Raw genomic sequence first — 24305 nt, forward strand, 5'->3', positions numbered from 1 at the left:
TTTAATACGAGAAATCTAGTCGTTCAGTTCGTCTTTGTTTCATCGTAAAATAGTTTATTATCAATAGAGACTTGCAATGCAGAGCTAACTAATTAATGGAACATAACATTAAGTATCAATTGAAGCAATTGTCATAGAGCTCCATATCAGTTGCCCAGGTTTGTAAAGTTGCGGGCAATTTGCAGGATTGGCCTTCGCTGGGATGGTCTTTAGTTTTTGCCCCTTAAATTGGTGGTCTTTAATCTTTTGCCCTTCGCTAAAAATTTCTTAATTTCGGGTTCGAACCCCTGCTCAGTCAAAAATTTTAAAAAAATTCGCAAGGTACAGAGTTTGGATTTGCAAGGCAGAGTTTTGCATGGGCAGAATTTTACAAAACTCTGCCTTGCAATTTTTTTTTTTTTTTACTGAGCTGGGGTTCGAACCCAGAATCTCGAGGTATTAGGCGAAGGGTAAAAATTAAAGACCACCCCGAATGAAGGATAATCCGCGCAAAAAAAAAGTAAGGACAACTTACATAAATAGATATAGTTTCTAAGCTTATAACCAATTGTAGCTACTTTTTTCTTAATTATATTTCGTAGCTATGTTATAGTTATTTCGCGTGTATTTGACAGTATTTAAATAAATACACAGTTCCAAAATACAACTATGTTTTACCAGTTTCGCGTGCATTCGGGTGTACTGTATTCAAAAACACAATGCTTAATACAGTCTGTCAAATACATATGTATATAGATCAATCAAACAACACATACAGTCAAATACATCTAATTTGTCCAAAGATACAATCAGTCAAATACATATAACTTATATTTACATTCAAAACTAACGAATATACTCAAATACATTCTGGAGATACAAGAAATAAAATACATTTGAGATACAAGAAGGAGAAAAAACTATGGATTACAGCCAGAGATGTAAAAGTTCCTCTGAAAATTGAGCAAATACACTCAGATATGAGATACAAGAAGAAGAAGTCATGAATTCCAACCAGAGATGATGGAGGGGAGACCCATCGCCATCTTCTCCGTCATGGCCGTCGAAAATCTGCTAACTTCAATCCGCCATGGCCGTCAAAAATTAAAGGAAAGGTAATAAACTCATGCTACTTCAGTCGCGTCAATAATGGCTGAACATTCTATTGAGAATAATCTTTGTGAAAGGAAAAGAAAAGAAAGAACGAAGAAGAAAAGAAACTCAGCAAATAATAGGAAAGTTAGAAATATATGTGGTTGTGTCCCAACATGACTGAAGAGGAGCAGCTAGGGTTCGTGAGCAATACATTTCCCTAGAGCTTTGGGCTTCTATTGTTTACCGCAGGATATGAATTAAATGCATACTATAGCGATGATAGGTAATTAAATACATAATATAGCTACGATAGATAATTAAATTAAATTAAATTATGGCTACAATAGGTAAATACCTCTAAATGTTAGCTATATCATGTAAAATTTTCAAAAAGTAAAGTTGCGGACTCTTAGGTCCTGGTATGACGGAATACTCAAATTGCAATCGCAAGTATAAAGCCCAAAAGGGCTCTGGCCCGCAGAAAGTCGAAAAATTCAAATAATTTGAAGAAAAACAATTTTCAAGTTAATGTGTGTTTTTGCTTTCTTTTTTCATGAATTATACGAAATCATTGTTTATGCACCTATACGATTAAAATCGTGTTATTTGTGGTACTAATAATTTTTTATTACTGTAAAAGACAATGTAGGCCAGTTTAGTAACAACAGGGCCAATCTATATATTATTAAAAAGAGGATAGTTTTACGAGAAAAATTAGTTAATAATTAGTTATTGGTTATTATTTTTAAATTTTAATTTAAAGATAATTACAATTTTTAAAACATAGAAACCACATTTCAACATCTTAACACGTTTGGAGCAGTTAATTGCAATATTGCAACAAAACTGGAAACTTAGAAACCACCAACTAATGTGGAAAAGAAAAGAGAAAAAAAAAATCACCAACTAATCACCCCACTTCCCCCATTTTCTGCTCACCATCACACCCCGTCAAATGAAGCACGTTTGGAGCAGTTGCCTATATAAATTTTAAAAATAATTAAATATCTATATTTTTTAAGATCTAAATTTAAAATGTGAATTTAAATCTGGAAAATGAAATCCCCAAGATATAGCCAAGCAACTTCCACGTTTTGCTCCTAACTTATAGCAATAATATTTATCCACAAATATGAGCTATGGAGAATAATCGGTTACTACCTCAGTTTATTCATATTTAAAAAAAAAAAAAAAAGTTTTAAAAAAATCACCAATTAAAATGATGCAATTTGTGATAACTGCACTTACCAAGGGATAGCTTTCCTTAAACAACATGCAGCCTCCCACTTCCTTCAAAAACTGATCTTAAAGTCTTTAGTAACCGACAATATATTCATCCTCCATACTCAAATACAATCCTTACTAATCTTGCATTGCTGAACTTGAAGTATAATAATGATTGGCTTCTATGACTATTACATGCCATTATATTGTTGTTTCTTTTCATAATTCAATTTTAAAAATAAAAAATGTTGAATTATGCAACACAAGGTATGCTGAATTTTATTTTGTATGATTAGGGAATAGAATATTTCAGCGTCAGTTTGTTTCCGGAGAATTCATATATTTTTTTCCACTGAGAAGCATTGTTGATTGATGTCATGATCCTTGGTGATTTCTCCTTCAGCATATGTAATTTTAAGAGCATCATGCTTTTGGATAGACTATACACAAGTCTACATTAAGCATTTTGTTAAATTTGTAATTTTTATGCTATTTCCTCTACTATTTTTCTCAGGGAAGTTTCCATGCACCATATATCTACCCATATATCTGTAGCATATTAACATATCTGTAAACCATGGATGGTGATGTTCACTTGCACAGGAAAAGTAGCGGAAAGTATCTTTATGGATATGGGCCCGAAGAACATGAGTAAGCTCTATTATTACTCCTTTTCTTTTTCTACCCATGGTGTTGATAGATATCCAAAGTCATTTTATTGATATGAATGGTACCCATCATCTTCTATCCTAATAAATTAATATTGTTCTTTAATATTACAATGTCAGTAATAAGTTCTCTTATCCTTTGACATTTGAATGAAATGTAATATTGAAATTTACTAACAAATAATAATTTAGAATTAATTGCAAGCAAATTATAATTCAAAGATAAAGTTTTTGAAGCTAAATATTTAATGAATATACATATTATGAATAAGAACAACTAGATAATCCCGTGGAATAGCTAATCAATCAGTATAGGGCTAAAAACAAACCATGGTTTGGACTTTTGATTTTTACGAGGTAACAAAAAACTTCTCTATTTATACTTTATACTTATTCAAAATTACAATTGGATTGTTTTGATTAAGCTAAAACACTAAATAAGAGAAATCAATTAATATCATATAAGGTTTATCCACAAATATGAGCTATGGAGAATAATCTGTTACTACCTCAGTTTATTCATATTTAAAAAAAAAAAAAAGTTTTTAAAAAAATCACCAATTAAAATGATGCAATTTGTGATAACTGCACTTACCAAGGGATAGCTTTCCTTAAACAACATGCGCACCTCCCACTTCCTTCAAAAACTGATCTTAAAGTCTTTAGTAACCGACAAGATATTCATCCTCCATACTCAAATACAATCCTTACTAATCTTGCATTGCCGAACTTGAAGTATAATAATGATTGGCTTCTATGACTATTACATGCCATTATATTGTTGTTTCTTTTCATAATTCAATTTTAAAAATAAAAAATGTCAATTGTGCAACACAAGGTATCTTTGAATTTTATTTTGTACATGAGCAAAATGTGATTATGGAATAGAATATTTCAAATATCGCTTTGTTTTGAGAATTCATATATTTTTTTCCGTGTGAGAAGCATTGTTGATTGATGTCATGATCCTTGGTGATTTCTCCTTCAGCATATGTAATTTTAAGAGCATCATGTTTTTGGATGGACTATACACAAGTCTAAATTAAGCATTTTGTTAAATTTGTAATTTTTATGCTATTTCCTCTACTATTTTTCTCAGGGAAGTTTCTATGCACCATATATCTACCCATATATCTGTAGCATATTAACAGATCTGTAAACCATGGATGGTGATGTTTACTTGCACAGGAAAAGTAGCGGAAAGTATCTTTATGGATGTGGGCTCGAAGAACATGAGTAAGCTCTATTATTACTCCTTTTCTTTTTCTACCCATGGTGTTGATAGATATCCAAAGTCATTTTATTGATATGAATGGTACCCATCATCTTCTATCCTAATAAATTTATATTGTTCTTTAATATTACAATGTCAGTAATAAGTTCTCTTATCCTTTGACATTTGAATGAAATGTAATACTGAAATTTACTAACAAATAATAATTTAGAATTAATTGCAAGCAAATTATAATTCAAAGATAAAGTTTTTGAAACTAAATATTTAATGAATATACATATTATGAGTAAGAACAACTAGATAATCCCATGGAATAGCTAATGAATTAGTATAGGGCTAAAAACAAACCATGGTTTGGACTTTTGTTTTACGAGGTAACAAAAAACTTCTATATTTATACTTTATACTTATTCAAAATTACAATTGGATTGTTTTGATTAAGCTAAAACACTAAATAAGAGAAATCAATTAATATCATATAAGGGAAAAAAAATTAAAGAGGAAAATAGAGATAGTATATATGTATATTTTTCACACATCTAACTATGAATTAATAAGAACACATGATTCCGAAATTGAAGAAAAAAGTCAAATCATGAACGAAAAGAGAGAGATTTCGAACTTTCGCAAAAAAAAAAAATCGAATTCTCTTAATAAATTTGTCACTTCACCAAAATCGAGATAGTTTCTACACTGTTATGTTATTGTGAAATCAAATAGTCTTGAAGCTAAGTCAAGTGGTAAGCAAAAACAAAGAAACTTACATTTCAATATTTGGTCAATATTATGTCACGACCCAGCCCCGTAGGCCGTGACTAGTGCCCGATCTGGGCACTCGTACCCATCTATCATTAATACCCAAGTCATGGCAAGCAAAATAGAAACGTATACATACAGAAAGGTACGACACCGCGTACACATATACATACATATATCATATATACAGTCTGAGAATATACAAAACGCAAACATAACTGAACGGTGCTACCCACAACCCACATTTATGTCTACAGGCCTCTAACAAGAATAATGAACCATCGACGGGACGTGGCCCCGCCGTACCCTCGAACAAATATACACAAATGTAACAAAAGGCCGTACCAAAATGCGGGCTCCCGGGACAAGGAGCTCTTCAAGATACCGAATGGGGGATCCTAAGCGCTCACTCAAACGTGTATCCGCACGCGCGCATGAAACGCAGCCCCCGAAGAAAGGGGGTCAGTACGAAATATGTACTGAGTATGTAAAGCAGTAAACACAATAACGGAATCATACGGAAATAAAGAGGACAGGAAAGTAGTACAGTAACCGGATCTCATAAAACTTACCTTGAACATAAATCATGCTTTTCAAAATCATTAATGTACTGAGTATCATAATTAAAGAAATCATCATGAACATATGCATACATAACATGCCCCGGCCCTCTAATGAGGGACGCGGTAAGTAAAATCATCATGTATATACATGTAACGTGCCCCGGCCCTCTAGTGAGGGACGCGGTGAAAGGAATCATCACATGCCATCCTGGCCACCTCCCCGTCATCATATCGTCATCATATGTGTATATATATATATATAACATGCCCCGGCCCTCTCGTGAGGGACGCGGTGAATAATAAAAGGAATTGCACGAATACACGCCCGGCCCGGACGTGAATGAAAGATGTCATAACCTCGCACGAGCGAGTAGTGAGAAAACCATATGCAATATAAAACATACAATGTTTGCCAAGACTCGAAAGAACCATCCAGACGATAGATCATTTAAAGGAAATCAGACAATAACCATAGATCACACCTTTCAGAGTTACGACGAATGAGGTCAAAGACAAAACCTTTGGGATCATTTATACATAGCAAAATAGATCATAGAACTCAATGGAATAGCCAAGACGATCACTTTGTAATAATCGGAAATTAATCAAAAGTCATACTTGCATAACACTCAGAATCAGCCAATTAAGTTAACGTGGAAAATTCTCGAAAATTGGGGGCCCACCTCGGGTCAAGTCGAGGTGACATACGTAAAATTACGAACATTAGGCTTTATGGAGCCACCTATGAAGGTCTCAAGGTAATTCGGTTCCACTTGTGAGAGTTACCGATGTTTAAGCTATTTTTCCAACCAAAACATAAAGTATTTAATTCAATTCCATTGAATGAAAAAGGCCAAATCTAAGCTCGGATTTCTAGAGCAGAGTCATCCCCGAGGCTCGTATCAAAGCCTATTATGTCTAGGACATGCCAAAGGATAAAAAAGGTGGAGCTTTACATACCTTATTTGCCGTTTACGCTTGTCCAATTTCGATTCCCGTTTCGCTAAAAATCTACAAATGGTCATGGTTACCAATTGTCAATAGTAAGACTTTTTAGTATTCAAATCTTTAATTCATGACTAGGCTACGAAATTTGGGCGCATCTCCCTATAAATTCGCCGCCCGAGAATATGACTCGGCTCAGAATATCAACAACCAAACCAATAACCATTCCAACAACATCAACAAGCACTACAATCACATTACGACGTAAATAGTTTTCCTTTTTACGCAAGACCACCACTTCTACCCCAACTTCATACTTTCCAACTAATATCAATATTTCCATATTCATTTACTAATTCAAGAGCATTCAAATGCAATTCGGAAGCATTTCACATTATTTCACAAATTATACAAAAGTTTCACTAAAATCATAATTCACCCGAAAATTCCAACTTTCAACATAAACTTCCATAACGCATTTTTGTCTTCCAATTTCATTAACAACAATCATAATTTGCATCTTACCACTTCCATTTCGTATTTACATAAACTACAACAAAGTTGCATGTTTTCCTACAACACCTTACAACATTTTCCATGACAACAAAAACCATTAGCCTTCCATTTACTTCATAAGGCCATAACAACATAATTAACATACTAAACAAACTCATCCCATTTTCCTCCACCCTACTACACCACACGGCTACCACACACCACATGGCCACAACGTACATGTCATACTTCCATGATTCTCATGTACTTTACATATGTTACAACATATATATATAATTCTTCCAACATAAAAGAGTAAAATTCTTACCTTTACCAAATTTTTCCACTTGCCAAAAGAAGCACTTCCTTGCCTCAAAATTTATGTCATCTTGAAGAGAATCTTGAGCTTAATAAGAATACAAGGGAATTACAATTTTTGGACCAAGGTTGAAGGCTAGGAATTTTTTTCCTTTCTTTTCTCCTCTCTTTTTCTCTATGGCCGAAGGCCTTTTTTTTTTTTTTTGCTCTAGTTTCTTTTGTTTCTCTCTTGAATTCTCTAGATGAGCAAATGGTCCCTTATTTATTTTGATCATGTGAAATAATTAAATGGGCTTGGGCCATAAGCCTTTTGGCCGGCCACCCCCTTGGTATTGGGCCTAAATTTTCATCTTTTTTTTTTGAGCCCAATGACTTATGGATCACATTTTGTAATTCCCGAAACAAATTTCTAAAATTTCAATTTCGCCCTTAGCCTCCTCCGTATTTCCACATCAATATTTTTCACGAACAACACTCACATACCTTGATTCAAGTCAACATATGACCTTTTTCCTTACAAATCAAAATTATTTCGAGTTTTTTTTTTTTTTTTTTTTTCAAACATGCAAAAATGCGGGATATAACATATTAACAACGGTGCAATATTTTGTCTTGATTGATTCTATGTTGTCCAAGTAACGTAGAAGTCTCCGTTATTGGATCATCTCCTTGGTAGTGATTAGTGAAATACATTTTGTTAGGTACGATTTCAGATACTATCTAGGTTACTTGGTAGGACATTTTATATTGGATTTCACTACTTTACTACATTGTGAAGATTATCTTCATTAATGTTATGTTCCAAAGTCTTGAATCTAAGCACGTAATTGCATTTTATCTTCCAAATTACATTCTTTTTCCCTTAGTTTTCGTTTCAAGGTATTTGATCATTCATGTTTATGTTCATGGTGCAGGTTCCCAGTGTTGAAATAGACATTTGTAGCAGCAAGAAAGTAACAGACTCCTACTAACATAATTGATAAAATCTGATAGAATTACGAGGAAATGATGATCTCAAACTACGCGAAAGTGTATGTCCTTCAACACAAATTGTAGAGAATTATGGGTTGATGGTATACATACATTCAACTTAATTTTGACATTTTGTGTCTTTCTTAAGTTTGCTGCTTTAATGAAAGCTTCTAAAAGATATAACTATGTTTGAGTTTATTTTTGAAGTCTTTTACTTTGAAACACAACTCTAAGGAGTTTGTCTTCACGCGAGTTAACGGTCACTTGATTTAGAATCGTGGAAGCAACCACTAAATTGCATTAGGATAGACTCTCTACATCATAGGACTGCCCTTTTTAGCCCTTTACAACTCTAAATAATGTTTTTACTTAGCTAAATTTTGTGAGGTCTAGCTTAATGTGGATTAGTTGCTTCCTTAACAACCAAGATGTGTTGTTTGTGACTAAAAGTTGGCCTTTGAAGAGGTTAAGCCCGCTTAGTTTTGTTTTTACCAAGAAAAGTTGTTTGGTTGATTAATATTAAGAAATTTTTTGGTTGATTAATATTATGAATTTTTTTGGTTGATTAATAGTTAGATATTTTTTGGTTGGCTTATATATATGGGCTATGCTGATTAATAAATGATGTATTTTTTTAATTTTTTCTTAATTTAATTTATTTTTTAAAGAAATCTATATTGTAATTTCCTAAACGATGTAGTTTCAGTATACGTTTAACTAACCACTTGTTTTTAGTTATATATATAAAAAATAATTTTTAATTTTATAATTAAGTACTTAGGTAGAAAGGGAATGTCACGAAAACTTGTTTACTTGTCTATAATAAATTTCATAGGAAAAAAGATACTTTGAAACAAATTAAATAATCATTTCCACATAAAAAAAAGACAATAATTTTTTAATTAATTTTAAACTTGGTTGAATAAATAGATCTTTTGTGGTGTCACTATCACTCCAATCCAAATCATCACTCCTTGTAGCATTTAAGAAACCCATAAAGTTATTCAAATTTACGAAAATGGATGAAAACTAATAAAGTAATTAAAGCTTCAATTAAGGATAAAATGGATAAAAAAATTCATGTGAGGACTACAAAACTTTGAGATCCTCTCTTATATATAATAGTAATGTATAGCTAATGTCGTGCTGTTATTTCAAAGTCAATAATCATGGTCATTTATTTTCTTTTCTTTTTGACCCGTGAATCACTCATCAGAAGTAGAACCATTGTGATCCACTTCCTTGAGGTTTTGGTATTTATAATACCAAGCGCATGTTACATAGTAACCGAAGTTCAATACACTCCCTACAACCAATAACCAGTACACATTGTCCAGCCTTCCATTATTTATGTTACCTGGTAACCATGTAGTTGTCTTTCTAACAACATCAATTAGAGCAGTAGCCAAATAAAATGCTATACCAACAAGCACCGAAATCATCGCAGTTGCCATGTTCTTTAAGGTTATTGGGAACTCTTGGTAGTACAATGATACTTGTCCAGGATAATGAAATGCCTCTGCAATGCCAACAAGTGCTAATTGTGGCACAAGCCATAACACTGACATGTGCACAATAATGGAACCTTGATCAAGGTGCTTGGATTTTGCTAACTTTAGCCTCTTTGACTCAACTAAGGCTGAGACACCCATGCTTATAAAATTGAGTACGTGTCCAACCCCAATTCTTTGAAGAGGAGTAAGTGATTTGCCAGTCAAATTTTTCCATGTGGGAAAGAGAAATTTGTCGAACAAGGCTAGGAATATAGCAGTGGAGATGAGGACAAAAACTAGTACGGATCCAGCTGGGATTTGGAAATGTGGTCCTACGTGGCGGTCCATTGCTAAGGCTTGAAGGACTGACAAACTTGCTTGTACACCAATTGTAGTGCCAAGGAAAAAGCTACTTGACCATAGTGGTACGATTTTAATTAAGGATTTGAAATCTTCCACTTCTTGTACTGAACAAAGTCTCCATCTATTAGTTGGTGAACCATCTGGTTTAATATCACCTTCACTTTTAATGGCGGCACGGTTCAAGAACCTGGATCACAAGGAAATACAATACTCTATTAAAACAAGTGTCACATATTATTTCTGGCATATGCATCATTATATTAGTAGACAAGCTACATATTCAACCTCGAGATAGACCAAACGTACTCCGTTGAACATGTTAATTAATCAACAAAATCAATCATATTGATGTGCCAAAAAAAGTACACAAAAGTGTTAATTCTCTATAATAATGTAACTTTTTAAAAGAGGTATTTCACACGATCCCATAATCTCCTTGCTGTATATTCCACCAGCGAAATAGCTTTATCTATGTAAACCAAGAGAGATCAATTTGAACCTGAGTCTTGAGTGGGCGCAATACCATGATACTTCCTAAAAAGTAGGGCCGGGCATAAATATCGAAAATCGAAAAATCGAACTGAACCAAACCGAACTTCAAAAAACCGAAACTGAAAGAATCGAACCGAACTAGTTTGATTCGGTGTTCGGTGTCCACCTTCAAAAAACCGAAACCGAAATAGCCGAATCGAAGTTTGATAAAACCGAACCGAAGAAACGAACGCATACCGAAATTTAATACATTACCCAAAAAAATTAAAATAGTTCAGGTCCTTTAAGTTTAAGCCCAAAAAAAATCCAATTGTAACAAGTCATCTTTTGCTTTTGTATCCCTAATTTTTCACTTCAGTTGAGAAAATTAAATATCCTTAACAAAGAAAGCGACTACTACGATGTCTTTAGTGATTAATGTACGTCCTTATTGTGTTTTCTTAGTTATTCTTATCGTATGTATATAACACGTAATCCTATATCATGGTTATGATTTTCGTTCTTGTGTATTCTGTTTGTTTGATTTTGATTTCAATTTATCAGTTTTATGTTTTATTGCTTTTGAGAATATGAATTAGTGTAAATGGAATCACTTCTAATATCATATCAAAAAAACCGAATTGAAAAAATCAAAACTGAACCGAACTTCAGAAAACCGAAAGCGAAAGAATCGGTGTTCGGTGTCTACCTTCAAAAAATCGAAACCGAAATAACTGAACCGAAGAACCGAACGCCCACCCCTATTAAAAAGTAGTCCCTCCGTTTCAATATTTGTGAAGATGTTTGTTTGAATATGGAGTTTAAGATAAGAAGAAAGATTTTTAAAACTTGTGGTCTAAAATAAATCAAAAAATTATAGCTATAAATCATCTCATTAAGGGTAAAATGTGACGTTTTAGATTAAATTATATATTAGTACTAAATATAAAAAAATGTTACTCTTTTGGATCGATTAATAAGGAAAAAATATCACATAATTCTGACTGGGTAGTATTCATCTCCATTAGTTTTAATTTTCATGTGATAAACAGTGAGGGTTCACTCAATTCACTACATACTTTTAGGAGGCGTATACATAAAGAGAAAAAATACTGAGCCTTAAAAAAGTGTTTTCATATCATTGACGAAAGAGACACACAGTCCTATCTGTCTCAAACAGTAGCCCCACAGCTCCGCCAAAATTTCAACTAGTTTATGTCTCGTGGAGTGGACTTGACTGTTAAGATGGTCCTTCCTATATCGTGCTTTGGAATATATGGTAGTAAATCATAGACAAAACTAAATGGAACTAAAGATTTAATAGCCAATAATTCACAACTAAGACAATTCAAAACAAACAATAATGACGCAAATAAACCATAATCAAGTAATCAACCGACAACGGATGCCCCAAGCTCCAGGATAAAGTCATGAGTAGTAAACACCAAGATAGATAGAGGTACTCGGATCCCTCCTGTTAAAAATATTAGTACTCCGATACCTACTATTTTGAAAATATTTATTGTTTTGGTAAAGTATGAAGTCATTTATTACGTAGTAGTACCTTTTTTTCCAATATTAAATAGTCGACTACTCCATTAATTAAGTAAAACTTTTAATGAGAGATGAAGAGAATTTCAGACAAATATTCTTATGATTAATACTATATGTTACAATAATAATTACCTGAAGGTTTTTGAAGGCGCAAAAGGTATTGCTTTGGGTTCCACGCCACTACGTCCATGGTAAAAATCGTCACCAGTCAATGGAAGTGGCATTTTTCTTTTTCTAATACTTGCAACCACGACACGAGCCAAACTAGTGAATGGACTCCCTTCTGGCTTAAACTTGGTGTAAAATCTGGTTCCCATTAGGAAAATGACTAAAGCAACAACGTTAGCCGCTGCACAAATGAAAAATCCAACTTTCCAGCTAACATTATCTTCAACATAGACTATAGCTGTGGATGCTACTACAGAAGCCGAATACCAAAAGAAGAAGAACCAATTGAAGAAAATCCCTTGTTCCTTTGGTTTATTTAGTTGATCGGCTCCAATTGTGGAAAGGGTTGACCGAGTACCACCACTTCCCAACGTTGCTAGAACTATGGCTGCATAGAGTACTACATATTGAATTCTTGGTTTAGGGATACAAGAGGTTGAGTCAACTTCACAGGGTTTTGGCCTCAAAGAATCAAGTGTTGCTGTTAAAGCTAAGAGGATTGTACCCTACAAGTAGGAACCACAATAAAAATCTTAGGAATGCGCAAAAACATTAATATACCATCCGTTCATATTATCTGTCTTTTAAGATATTTTTACACTTTTAAGAGGAAAAAACGTGGTGTTTGGATTAGAAAGCCAATAACTTAACTTGATGACACGATAACTCCGACCTGAGATGTTGCGTGAAGTGTCTTTCTTGCTCGGTGATTAGTAACATTAAGAGCATGGTTGGCTTAGTTGATCAAAAATAACTAATAAGCATCAAAAAGTAACTATTCAGATGCTGAAGTGTTGATTTTATAAAAATAAATAAGCAATTACTGTAGTACATAGAAGTGTTGAATTGACACAACAAATAGTCGGCGTGTTCACAGTAAAAAACGTGATAGTAAACACTTGCCTTTATAATGAATTACTTGACTTGTGAGCATCTTTCTGTGCTTATAAAAATACACAAGTACTTATAAGCTGATTTGACCAACAATAAACTTACTCAAACATCTTAAAGAAACCTTTTATTTTTCTATTAAATAAAGGTCTTATTCTAATTATTGGAGCATGAAGGGGTGAAACTTGAAGAAGATGCAGTTAATTACTTACACCCGCTATAACTTATATTCTAATTTATCAATCAATTTAATAAGATAGGTCAAACAAAGTTAGTTGCCGACAAAATAGTGTTATTTAATTACCAATAATGAGATGATGGAAGAAATCCAAATGGTAGAGAAGCAACCAAGAAATGAGTCGGCAACAATTGCTGCAAGAACAGGAATTAAACTTCCAGCACCATTAACCAAGTTTGATATCTGAGCAGCATCGATGCTTTCCACTTCAAATTCTTCTATCAGATATACAATTAGGTTGCTTTGCCAGCCTCCAAATGCTAGGGTCAAGCCTACTGAGCTCGCTGTTTTTATCATAGAGAATTAATGTCAAAATTGAGATATTATATCATGGATTTAGCATCAATACACTGATATATAATTTAGGTAGATAACTCGCTATAACATGTTAAATTATACATATCGTGTAACAAATATTTATATCGTCACCATATATTCACATCGATGGATCGTTTATAAGTTAAGTCCTTATATTACACCATATATTCACATCGATGGATCACTACATCAAATGAAGTAAGAATACGTTTAGTTGTAATTCGCCTATTTGAGTAGTGGCTCAAATAAAAGGCTAAATATGCATAATCTGTCTGGGTAAGCTAGTAGAAGCGACTTACAAACCAAGTTGACCATTCTTTATTACTCTTATCTTCCTTCCATATTTTGCACTAAACTTTGAGAAATCAGCTATATTGTGCATTATGAATGGGCATATATAATTATGTTAATAAAAAGCCATGAAATCAGTTTGGCGACCAATTAACTTTTTAAATGAGGTGATAGCACATCTTAACAAGTGAAAGAATAATGCATGGACAAAGGCAATTCACATATATCTCCATTATAAATAGACATGAAAATTGAAATAAACGATAATTGTTGGAATAGTTGTTAAAGGGAGACAGAGAGGGGAGACCTATAATGAAGGGAAAGGTGATCCAGCCTCCAGTACTTCTTGACAACCGTGCCTCTGATGGAGCTTCCATGGTTGAACACAAATGATAACTTCAAACTAACATATATATCAGCTCAACAATGAAAGGGCAAGAAATAAAGCATAAACCCATGCGTTTATTTGTTTTATTTTTTTTCTCATGCGTTTAGTTGACTTTCAGGAAACAATTACTGTATACTAAACTATTATTCTCATAGTCATGCTTTCGTGGGACAGCCCTGATCCCTATATATATGGAGTATTTTGTCTTGTCATTTTCTTCAGTAATTATCAACTTGGCAACTTATGAGCACGAAACTGTTTCACTAAATATACTTGTAATTTCATATATCATTATAGATATGAATAATTTTATTAATCAGAATTTAGTGAACTGGAAAGAAATTATACAACAATTTGCTAAGATTTAATTATGGGCCATTTTTCATATTAAATTGTTATTTACAAAATGGGAGTTGTGTTTCATTTTCCATCCCTGACAATATGTTATGTAGTACTCCAATAGTTTTAAGATTTCAAAAAATAAACACATTTGGTAAATTTTCTATTTCTAATTGATAACTGCATGTGAAAATCTATATGATGCTTCATGTTCCGACAAAAGCTTCCATCAATCTGAAGCTCCATGGTTGGTGAAGACAAGATTTTAGTTGCTAATTTGGCATGAAAGACAGATTGGAAAATATTAGAGATGGTACTAATTAATTAGAAGCAGACTTAAATGACACATAAGAAGAAATGATTAACCACAAAAGAAGAGAAAAAGTTTTGGACAATCCATTTGAGGCACGCTATATAAGGTGATGTCTTCGAAGTAAATTTTTGTCACTATGCAAGTGTAAATAAGAAATGACGTTCTATTCTCAAAATATAACGAACTACTAAGTAAACTTCATATGCGCACTAAAATAAAAGTTCAAAGAACTCTTAAATCTCTCAACTGCTTTGATAAATATTAAGATGGAAGACATAGGAGCCGTTTGGACATGATTTGAAATCATGAGATGAAATCACAAGATGAAATAATGAGATGAAATCATGTTTGGACATGCAATTTGAATTTTTTAAGTTGTATTTTTTCTTATAAACATAAAAACCCCACAAGTTGTGAAAACCATCAAAACTTTTCTAATTCTTATACAATCTTACAAATGAGCAAGTCATAGTTCATAACAAAATTAATACGCTACTAGAAGACCTTTCTGAAAAATACAACATCAATTGATCAAATTTTAGTTCAATGAAATGAAAAATTGAACATGAGTTGTAATGTAACTACTCTTTAATATAATCCTCCAGGTAAGAGTAACTTTGTTATAAATATACTACCAACTTGCATATTGTAGATCATTTAATTTTTGATATAAATGGCTAGTAAACATGATTGGTAAATATATCTACCAACTTATGGATCTTTTTTTACAAAATAGAAACTTCTGGATCAACTTTTACATTTAGAAATTTGAAATCATGATTTGAAATCCCAAATAGACACTCTGAATGGAGAGTTAATGCATGAATAATGTAAGGATGAAAAAATTTCAGTCTATCTGTTTTTTTTTTAATGGAATAAGCATTTGTAGAGATTCAACAAGTAACTAATAACATATCTTTCAAGAATAGATGTAGTCTTTAAAAATTGAACAACACTTTTAAAAAAAAAATAAAAAAAATAGGCATGTTCTTTAAAGAATAGGTAGTACCTTTTCACAATTTTTTGTATCTTATCCAAAAGGAATTTTAAATTTTGGATCACCTTCCAAATAATACCAACAAGACATGGAATTGTAGTATATATCACATTCATTTGATTAATTTAAAAGTTTAAGTTTTAGATACCGAATGTAAAAGCAAACACATAAAAGGCAACTGTTCGTTTGATTTGATATGTCCTCTGATTTTATTATTTCCGTAACAGCGTTTTCCTTCAATATTTGTAGTCAGAATTGACATTCAGATAAAATAGCTCAATTTGCAGATACTAAATAATCATAACTAGAGTCTCACTTTCAAATAATATTCCAATCACGTACGTAACTCCATTTTAGATGTACTAAATCACCATAATATTGAGATAATAAGAAAAAATTATTGTTCAGTTAGGTTGAAGTCGGATTCTCGGAGATATGAAAAGATTATAGTCATAATTGTTGCAATATTATAAGAAGGAAAAAGAATCTCTTGTTGGCGTTGTCCAAGCAGTTGAACATCTATATGTTGCGCATTTGCGTTGTACCCCTCTAATTTTCGTCATACCCTCCTCGCAACCCACTTGTTGTCGTTGTCCAAACTGTTGAACATGTGAACTGCATTTCATTTATAACATGATATTGTTTCTCGACAAAGTCTATGTAATTAATGAATATATGCATCAAAACTGGGAGTACAGAAACATTATATTCATTCTTTATCTAACCGAACCAATCATTTCAGATGTAATTATTGGTATCATCATTTTAATAGAATCTTTGCATTTAAAGTAATCAAAGTCAATACGACTTTTTCTCCTCATAATTTATGTATCCTTCACATGCGCCCCAACCAGATAATCATCATTAGACTGTCATTAATCATTTGTAATTATATTTCTGGAGGTAAATTAGTTATGTTCCTAAGTTTCAAAAGGCCACGAAGGACCACAAAGACATGAAGAATTCTGCTTGTGTTTTACAATCAAGCTGGAAACTCAACCAGGAAGCAAATGATTTTTCAACCAAAAGAAACGTAGAAACAGAACAAGAAAAGGAGGTACTATTTATCAAAATATATATGACTTAGAACTCTAATCATACTATATTATAAGTGGGAAGCTCTAAAATTAAAAGTTGGATTACGAAAATGCCCTTCCCCCTATATAAAGCTTGTGTACAAAAATGTAAACTTACCTTCTAAAAAACAACATAAAAAAACAAAGATATTTATCATAAATACTAGTAGCAGTTAATCACTATCACAATGTTGAGTCTCTTCATTTTTTAAATTTTGTGCTCTTTTACTACTTCATCGAGGAAGTGAGAAAGCTACCAGCTAAAAGAAAGCTACACATAACGGCATTAACAAAAATGCAATAAGTTGTTGTAGCAAAAGAACAACCAAATTGAGGTAAATTAAAATCTAATTGTGGTATGGTATAACTAAAACTACAGAGACCCCCTTCAGCCCCTTCTATAAAAATAAAACAAAAAATGGGAGAACATGTACATTCAGAAAGTAACCCACCGACTTAAGTTTCTCATAGTTGACATGCAAAAACTACACATCCGATTCATCTCTGTTAACTGACATGCTTGTAGTTTCCAATCTAATCAAGATGAAAATAAGTTGGTCATTAATCCTATCCTCCTGAAATGGAGCAAACAAAGGGCAACGCTATTTCGGGCCAAGAAAGAGTAACATGGTGATCTTCAATACATCTTAAGGCACAATAAACAGAGGAAAACAGTCATGTAATATGTGCTAAATGAGCAAAACAATATGCGTGAGAATTTATAAATCAGCCCTCCTCTTTTCTTTCTAGCATCAGATGTCCATCCCCTAAACAGGAGCAGATATAATTCAGTTTCACTGCCACAGTTGGCAGCTCCTGGCCTGAAGAAAGTGTTACCACAGGGAATAAAGAGAAGGATTAAAAAGGAAAAGAAACATACTGCTTGCACGATTCCTTAAACATTTATAACATATCCAGTGTTTCGATCGGGTTTAACTGATGTCCTAGAATTTTAAGTATGCACCACTCAAATAAGGGTTGAACAGAAGCCACAGTGAACTTAGAAGCCTGCAAAGAAAATTTATTAAGAATATGCTTTCGTGTGACACCAAAAATTAAGTAAATATTTCATCAATATATTGCTTTACCTCGGCTTATATTCCCGCCCAAAAACAAAAAGTGTGCTAACACATGCCCTTCCACACAAGTATTATAAAGCTATGGAACTTGCAAAGAGGAATATCGTGTCAGTTCTTGTTTTCATCGTACCATTTGCTTTAATCCTCAAACTTAGCAAAATTACTGTAATTACTCGGTACTCTTCTCCACACTTTGTTGGCTTGAGCGGTGGAATTACTGTCTTTCTTAAGGGAACCTTGAGAAAATCAAGGCTAACGCCCTAAATCATCCTAATAGTACTCTGAGTACTCTGAGGAACTAAAAATGACGCTACCCATAACAGCCAACTCCAGACATAATTTTACCATAATAATAACTGGCAGAAACACAAACAATGGGGATTTATCCTTGTTTAGGATTAGGATGCTTGATTAGCATTGTTGGCAGTTGAGTATCAAACAGTTGCATAGCTTGAACATGCTAGGAAAAAACAAAAATATTGGTACCTACAACCGCTAGCTCCAAATATGATTTTGCAATAATAATAATTGTGACGAAAACACAAACAGAAAAAAAAACTTATGTAAAGAGAGTTTCGAATGAAACGGAGAAGAATGATTTCTTCTCTGCCTTTTACCGCTGTAACGATCCATTTGGTCATTTAGCACTTTTGGACTCTTTTCGCTAAAATACTCTTTCCGTAGTTTTAAGAGGTATTCTTGACTTGCGAGAATTGGCGGTACTTTTTGAAATATATTTATTTAATGAGTATGAATAGTTTATTCATAGGAATATTATTTGCACCCATACAAGGAATAAGTTGGTAAATAAAGTATTTGACGGAATGATTAAAAAAAAATTTTATAAGTACAAAAGTGGTAAAGTGAGTAAGTTATTAAGTTTATGTAATAAGACCGATAGTTTTTCTTTTATAGTGGATCTTTGAGTAATTTCTGAATTTTAGAGTTTAACTATTTTATGGGTTCATATAATTACGTGTGCCTTGATAATATTTATAGGTGCAGTACCTGAATGCATGTAGATAATTTATGTAGAAGTATAAATTAAATATATCCTACACTAGCAGTAACTTTACATTGGTTGTACTCCACTTTTGCTAATAATTAGGTGTGGACTTTTAGGTTAGACTAAGTGAATGTTTAGTGGGCCCCAAGCAATGCCCATTTTCAAGGAAGAGAACATAGCATGTACATAGACTAGAAAGGCATTATTCTTTCATTCACTCAAACCAAACACAATCCCTAAACATCTAAGTGACGGAAATAACTGAAGGGTCATTTTCCCCGTGAATCAAACCTTGTAGTGGCAGGTATTCTCTTTTACAATTGGTCCTTTCACATAAATAAATTAATGACTATTCACAAATGATGAATACCACTACTTGAGTTGTGAGACAGAGATATGACCACTGTTAATTTGACTTTGCAGGTGTGAAATGACAAATGGAAGGGGGTCTCCTTTATTACGAAAACAAATTTTCTGTTTAGCCAAAAAGATTAATTAGGTCCCTTTTCATTTTAAGATAAATAAAATACATTTGAAAATTGTGTTTGGCTAGGGTATTGTTTGCTCAGGAACTGCATGTAACGTGCAAAGTGTGATTAATAAACTTAAGGGGTAATAATGGGCATATGATGATCTAATCATTGAGCACTAATACTAAATGATGCAAGTCATATTGTGTGATTTTTTGTTATTGTAACAGAACAATGTTATCTCATATTTCACTCCGAACAATGTTATCTCATATTTCACTCCTTACTCTACTGCCAAGATACGTTAGTTTTTTTTTTTTTTTTTCTTTTCTTTTCTTTTTTATCCGAATATCCCCAGGTTTAATTTATTTACAATAGAATAGATAAGTTTGCGTTCTTCCTAATTAATGCAACATAAAGATTGAAATTGACGAATTGCATTGGATATATAACCCTAAGGTTTTGGGTAAAATAATTTTTTAATAAAATGATTTGACTTTGCGGTTCATCGATTCGAATTTAAAGCATAGCAATATGGGTGTCTTTAGACTCGTAATTAACGTAAGTTATATATTTGATAAACACTGTCCGTTTGGAAGCACTTCAGAAGGGAAAAGCTTTGGTGTAAAAGTTCATGGCACCTGTTCGGTATTGAGGTTGGTTACGGTCTATTTCAGTTAGACTCTGATTAGAAAATCATATGTAGTTGTAGAAATTGACGGGGATAGCATGTTAGGCCTTCGGGCATGGAGTGGAGGAAATTCCAATTAAGTTGGTTCTGTCAGCTGTTATGTGGGCTTGTCGCCATATGTGATATTTCAAGTGATTATCACCTGTGTGTATCTCCGTCACATACTAGCTCACTCATCACATGGAAAGGAGTTGTAATATTGATGTTAGGATAGTAATATGACTTGTACTTGTTGATTGTATATTGGTGATATTGTATAAGCATGACATGCTTTCCATATTATTCTTGTGATGAAGTGATTTGGGAGATTGAGAGTGACAAAGAGACTCGAGGTCTTTGCCGGATATTGAGAGTGATTGATAGCCTCAAGGTTTATACGGAGAGCATGAGTGGTACATGGACTTCGCGAGTTCCTCAGGTATGAGGCACCGCCTTTAGCATGTGTGTGTACGATAGTGGAGTGAGAGGGAGGACTTGTTGCATTGCATTCATCCACTCATATATTTGAATGGTCATTTGGTGAACTATATCTATCTTGGTTGATTTCATGATTTCTTTACACTTTACTTGGACATGATACGTGACCATACTGCTTTTGTTTATGTCTTCTTGTTAGTTTGATGCGTTATCTAATCATTGTCGTTTTACCATGATGCTTCTGGGCATTCAGTGTTGTGCGATACTACTTTCTTGCCGCACTTTTTGTTGAGTGCGAGTACGATCCAGTTCCGGTTCTCGCACACCTCGTGGTCGATACGCGAGGGTGACATCTTTCGTCATTCGCTACTTGGTCATCCGTGGCCCCGAAGGACCTCCTATATTTATTTTCATTTTTATATTCGACGACAGATATGTAGCCTTCGGGTATTTTCGGACTTGTATTCGGACTATGTTTAGCGCTCTTGTACCCTTTGACCAGATTTTTTTGGGGGATGTGACATTTCTAGTGATGATAAGTATTTAAGACTTGATAGCTTTCTTCTTCTTAAATTTTTCGCCTATTTAACTTGTTATCGGGAATGTGGTTTTACTGGGGATAGTGTAGTGTGCCAGTTCGTTAATGTTCGAACTAGACCGCGTTTTTAACCAGAATCTGGGACCTAAGTTAAATCGAATCGGAATCCAGAGAACCGGTTAACCGGTTCTTTGCGAACCGATAATTGTTGGCCCGAAATTAGGTTCAATATTTTAGGAACCGAACGGTTAAACCCAAGAAAACCGAATCCCAGGATCGTTAAACCGGTTTAACCGCGTAAAATTAAAAAAAAAAAAAAAAAAAGAGCCGTTGGTTGGAGGTGACATGCCGTTCGCAATGGAATGGATCATTGCAACGGTCCATTTGTAAAAAATGGCCGTTGCCAAACGGCCATTTTGTTAATTTTTGGCCCCAAATTTTTTTTTTTTTAACACTTTAACCCATCCCCCACCCCTATATAAACCCTTCTTCATTTTCATTTTAATTCACACCAATTCACTCTTCTTCATCTTTCTCTCAAATCTCAATCTCTCAATTATAATTATTTTGCAATAACTAGCCACAAAGTCTTATTATAGTTTCAACTTTTAATTATTAATTTTGCAATTATAATATTGTTGGTGGAGTTGGTGATTTTGCAACAATCCGAAGTAGTTTTTGTGGATTTGCAATTCTAGCCGCCTTGACTTTGTTAGAAATTAATCCGTAATTTGGTACCTTCGTTCCAACTCTATCTTTATTTTTTGCAATTTAATTCTAGCAATTTAATTTACGCAATTTAATTTACGTAATTTAATTTGTTGTAATTTATTTTCTTGTGATTTATTTGATTGTGATTTAAATTAATTCTATTTAATAATGTCAAAGAGATTAAGACGTGGTGCGGTAGTAGTAGTCGTATTGTTAGGCGTTTTAATGAGGAAACATTTGTGGAAGAAACACCTAATGTAGGTATTGATGTTGGTGGAAATAATCCACTTTTAGGTCATGAGGCAATGCAACAACATTTTACCGACACTTTTAATGAAGACTTAAATGATGATGATGAAACACAACCCGAAAATCCCATAGGAGATACATGCCCCGCACAATCACATACACAAGACAAACCGCCTAGAACTCGTAAGCCAACAAACTAAAATTTGGAAATTTATGACTAAGAATAAGGAAAGCCAATCGCCTACATGTAACGTATGTGGACAAGTATTTAGTTTTAGCAAGGAACTGGTAAGATGGTGGAACGGGTACACTAAATTCTATACGAGAACCAAACATACGGATGTTTGGGGAGAGCAAACGGGTTCAAATGTCTGGGATTCAAATGACGATACCTGGCACAACCTGTGAGAAATTTTAAGTATGACAAGAAAAAAGAACGCGTAGAAATAGCTAAAATGGTAGCTTATGATTGTTTACCATTTTCCTTTCCATCGGGTATGGGGTTTGTTACTTACATTCAACGTTGTTATAATCCGTTATTGGAGGTATTATTAGAATACTTGTAGAGCCGATGTTATAGATTTGTTTAAAAATATAGATTTTATTTGCGCCACGTATTTAATTCTTTAAATTGTAATGTTTGTCTTTACCGCCGATTTGGGTCTTAGTATTAACCATTTAGATTTTTTGCTATTACATTGTCATTGGGTTGATAGACAATTGGGTTATGCAAAAAAGAATTATAGCTTTTTTATATGACGAAGGAAAAGGTCGTCACGATGGAAAATTTTTAGCCGATTCAATGTCTACTATTATGAGATTTTTTAACATTTATAGAAAAACACTTTGTATTGCTTTAGATAATGCTTCTAATAATACAAAGGCTAATTTCTTTTAAAAAAAGAAATAAACCCTCCTCTAAAAATATTTTTCATGTAAGATGTAGTTGTCACATTTTAAATTTAATTGTTAAAGATGGTCTTGAGCATTTTGATGATTCTCTGTTTCAAAAAGTTAGAAATCTTTGTTGCGTTTTTTGTAATGCTAATAGGGGAAGAATTAGAGATTTTAAGAATGCTTGTGTGGAAAATAACCTTAGACAAAAGAAAATTCAAATAGAAATTGAGACTAGGTGGAACTACACTTACATTATGCTACAACAAGCATATGAGTATAGGATTCCCATACAACAAGTTCACAACAAATATAATACCGATAGTCGATTGGTTAAATTTTATGCGTCGGGAAAGATGTTAAAGAATGTATTGAACTCTTAGAAAATTTTAATAATGCAACTCTTGCTTTTTCTAGACAATTTTATCCCACGGTAACCGAATTTTAGCCTACTTAAGGAAATAGCTAGAGTTTTACAAGAGTATAAACATAAACCCGATTATCAAGTGGCTATTTTTGAAATGATAATCAAATTTAGAAGTATTTTTTCCCATCCCAACTTTATTTATATTGGGTTCTTTTAAATCCTTGTTTAAAATCGTTTTATACTAAAAATTTGGTTAGTCAAATTTATACATTTTTAGAAATTGAAGCGGGAACTCAACCATCTTTAGTCAAGCGAACTCGCTATCAATTGATGATGAGTTTAGAAAAGTTTTTACTCATTATTCTAGTTTGGAAGAACGTGCAAAGACTCGTCGCTCCACGCCCTACTACTTCTCAAAGTAGCAAAAAGGGCTTATCTGGGTTTAAAAGTTTTACATTCACACCAACTTCTTCTTCTATCGCAAACTTTGATGAATATAACTTTTATTTGATGCACCTAAATGTAGATATCAACCAACCGGGATGAGGCGGACGTCTTAGCATGGTGGAAGAAGTACAAGTGCAAGCTATCCAGTACTTTCAAGAATGGCTCGAGATATCCTTACGGTTCAATATCAACCGTGGCTTTGAGAGCGCATTTAGCCAAGGAAGACAGCAAATTGGAGACCATAGACATTCATTATCCGGCTTTAGCTTGCAAGTACTAGTGTGCAT

General features: G+C 33.3%; 1 protein-coding gene and 1 long non-coding RNA gene across 2 annotated transcripts; one reads left to right on the plus strand and one right to left on the minus strand.

Moving 5' to 3' along the window:
- The first annotated feature begins 2695 nt into the window (after positions 1–2695).
- On the plus strand, positions 2696–8437 carry LOC132054686 (uncharacterized). Its single transcript, XR_009414347.1, has 3 exons — positions 2696–2949; positions 4066–4202; positions 8192–8437. It is a non-coding gene; the product is annotated as an uncharacterized LOC132054686 (long non-coding RNA).
- A 939-nt stretch (positions 8438–9376) lies between these two features.
- LOC132052808 (protein NRT1/ PTR FAMILY 2.7-like) lies at positions 9377–14471 on the minus strand. The gene is made up of 4 exons (XM_059444492.1): positions 14344–14471; positions 13494–13711; positions 12263–12804; positions 9377–10292 (listed from the first exon to the last, which is right to left on the minus strand). The coding sequence occupies exons 1-4, from the start codon at positions 14411–14413 to the stop codon at positions 9455–9457; spliced, it is 1668 nt and encodes a 555-aa protein (XP_059300475.1). The 5' UTR covers positions 14414–14471; the 3' UTR covers positions 9377–9454.
- Positions 14472–24305: the final 9834 nt, after the last annotated feature.

The sequence above is a fragment of the Lycium ferocissimum genome, chromosome 4 (assembly GCF_029784015.1).
Source record: "Lycium ferocissimum isolate CSIRO_LF1 chromosome 4, AGI_CSIRO_Lferr_CH_V1, whole genome shotgun sequence".
Taxonomy (NCBI): domain Eukaryota; kingdom Viridiplantae; phylum Streptophyta; class Magnoliopsida; order Solanales; family Solanaceae; genus Lycium; species Lycium ferocissimum.

Coding starts and splice junctions, on each gene's coding strand:
- LOC132052808 (XM_059444492.1), bottom strand. CDS start 14,413: ATGGAAGCTCCATCAGAGGCACGGTTGTCAAGAAGTACTGGAGGCTGG. Junction 13,712..14,343: donor CACCTTTCCCTTCATTATAG/GTCTCCCCTCTC, acceptor TGATAAAAACAG/CGAGCTCAGTAGGCTTGACC. Junction 12,805..13,493: donor CTTCCATCATCTCATTATTG/GTAATTAAATAA, acceptor TCCTACTTGTAG/GGTACAATCCTCTTAGCTTT.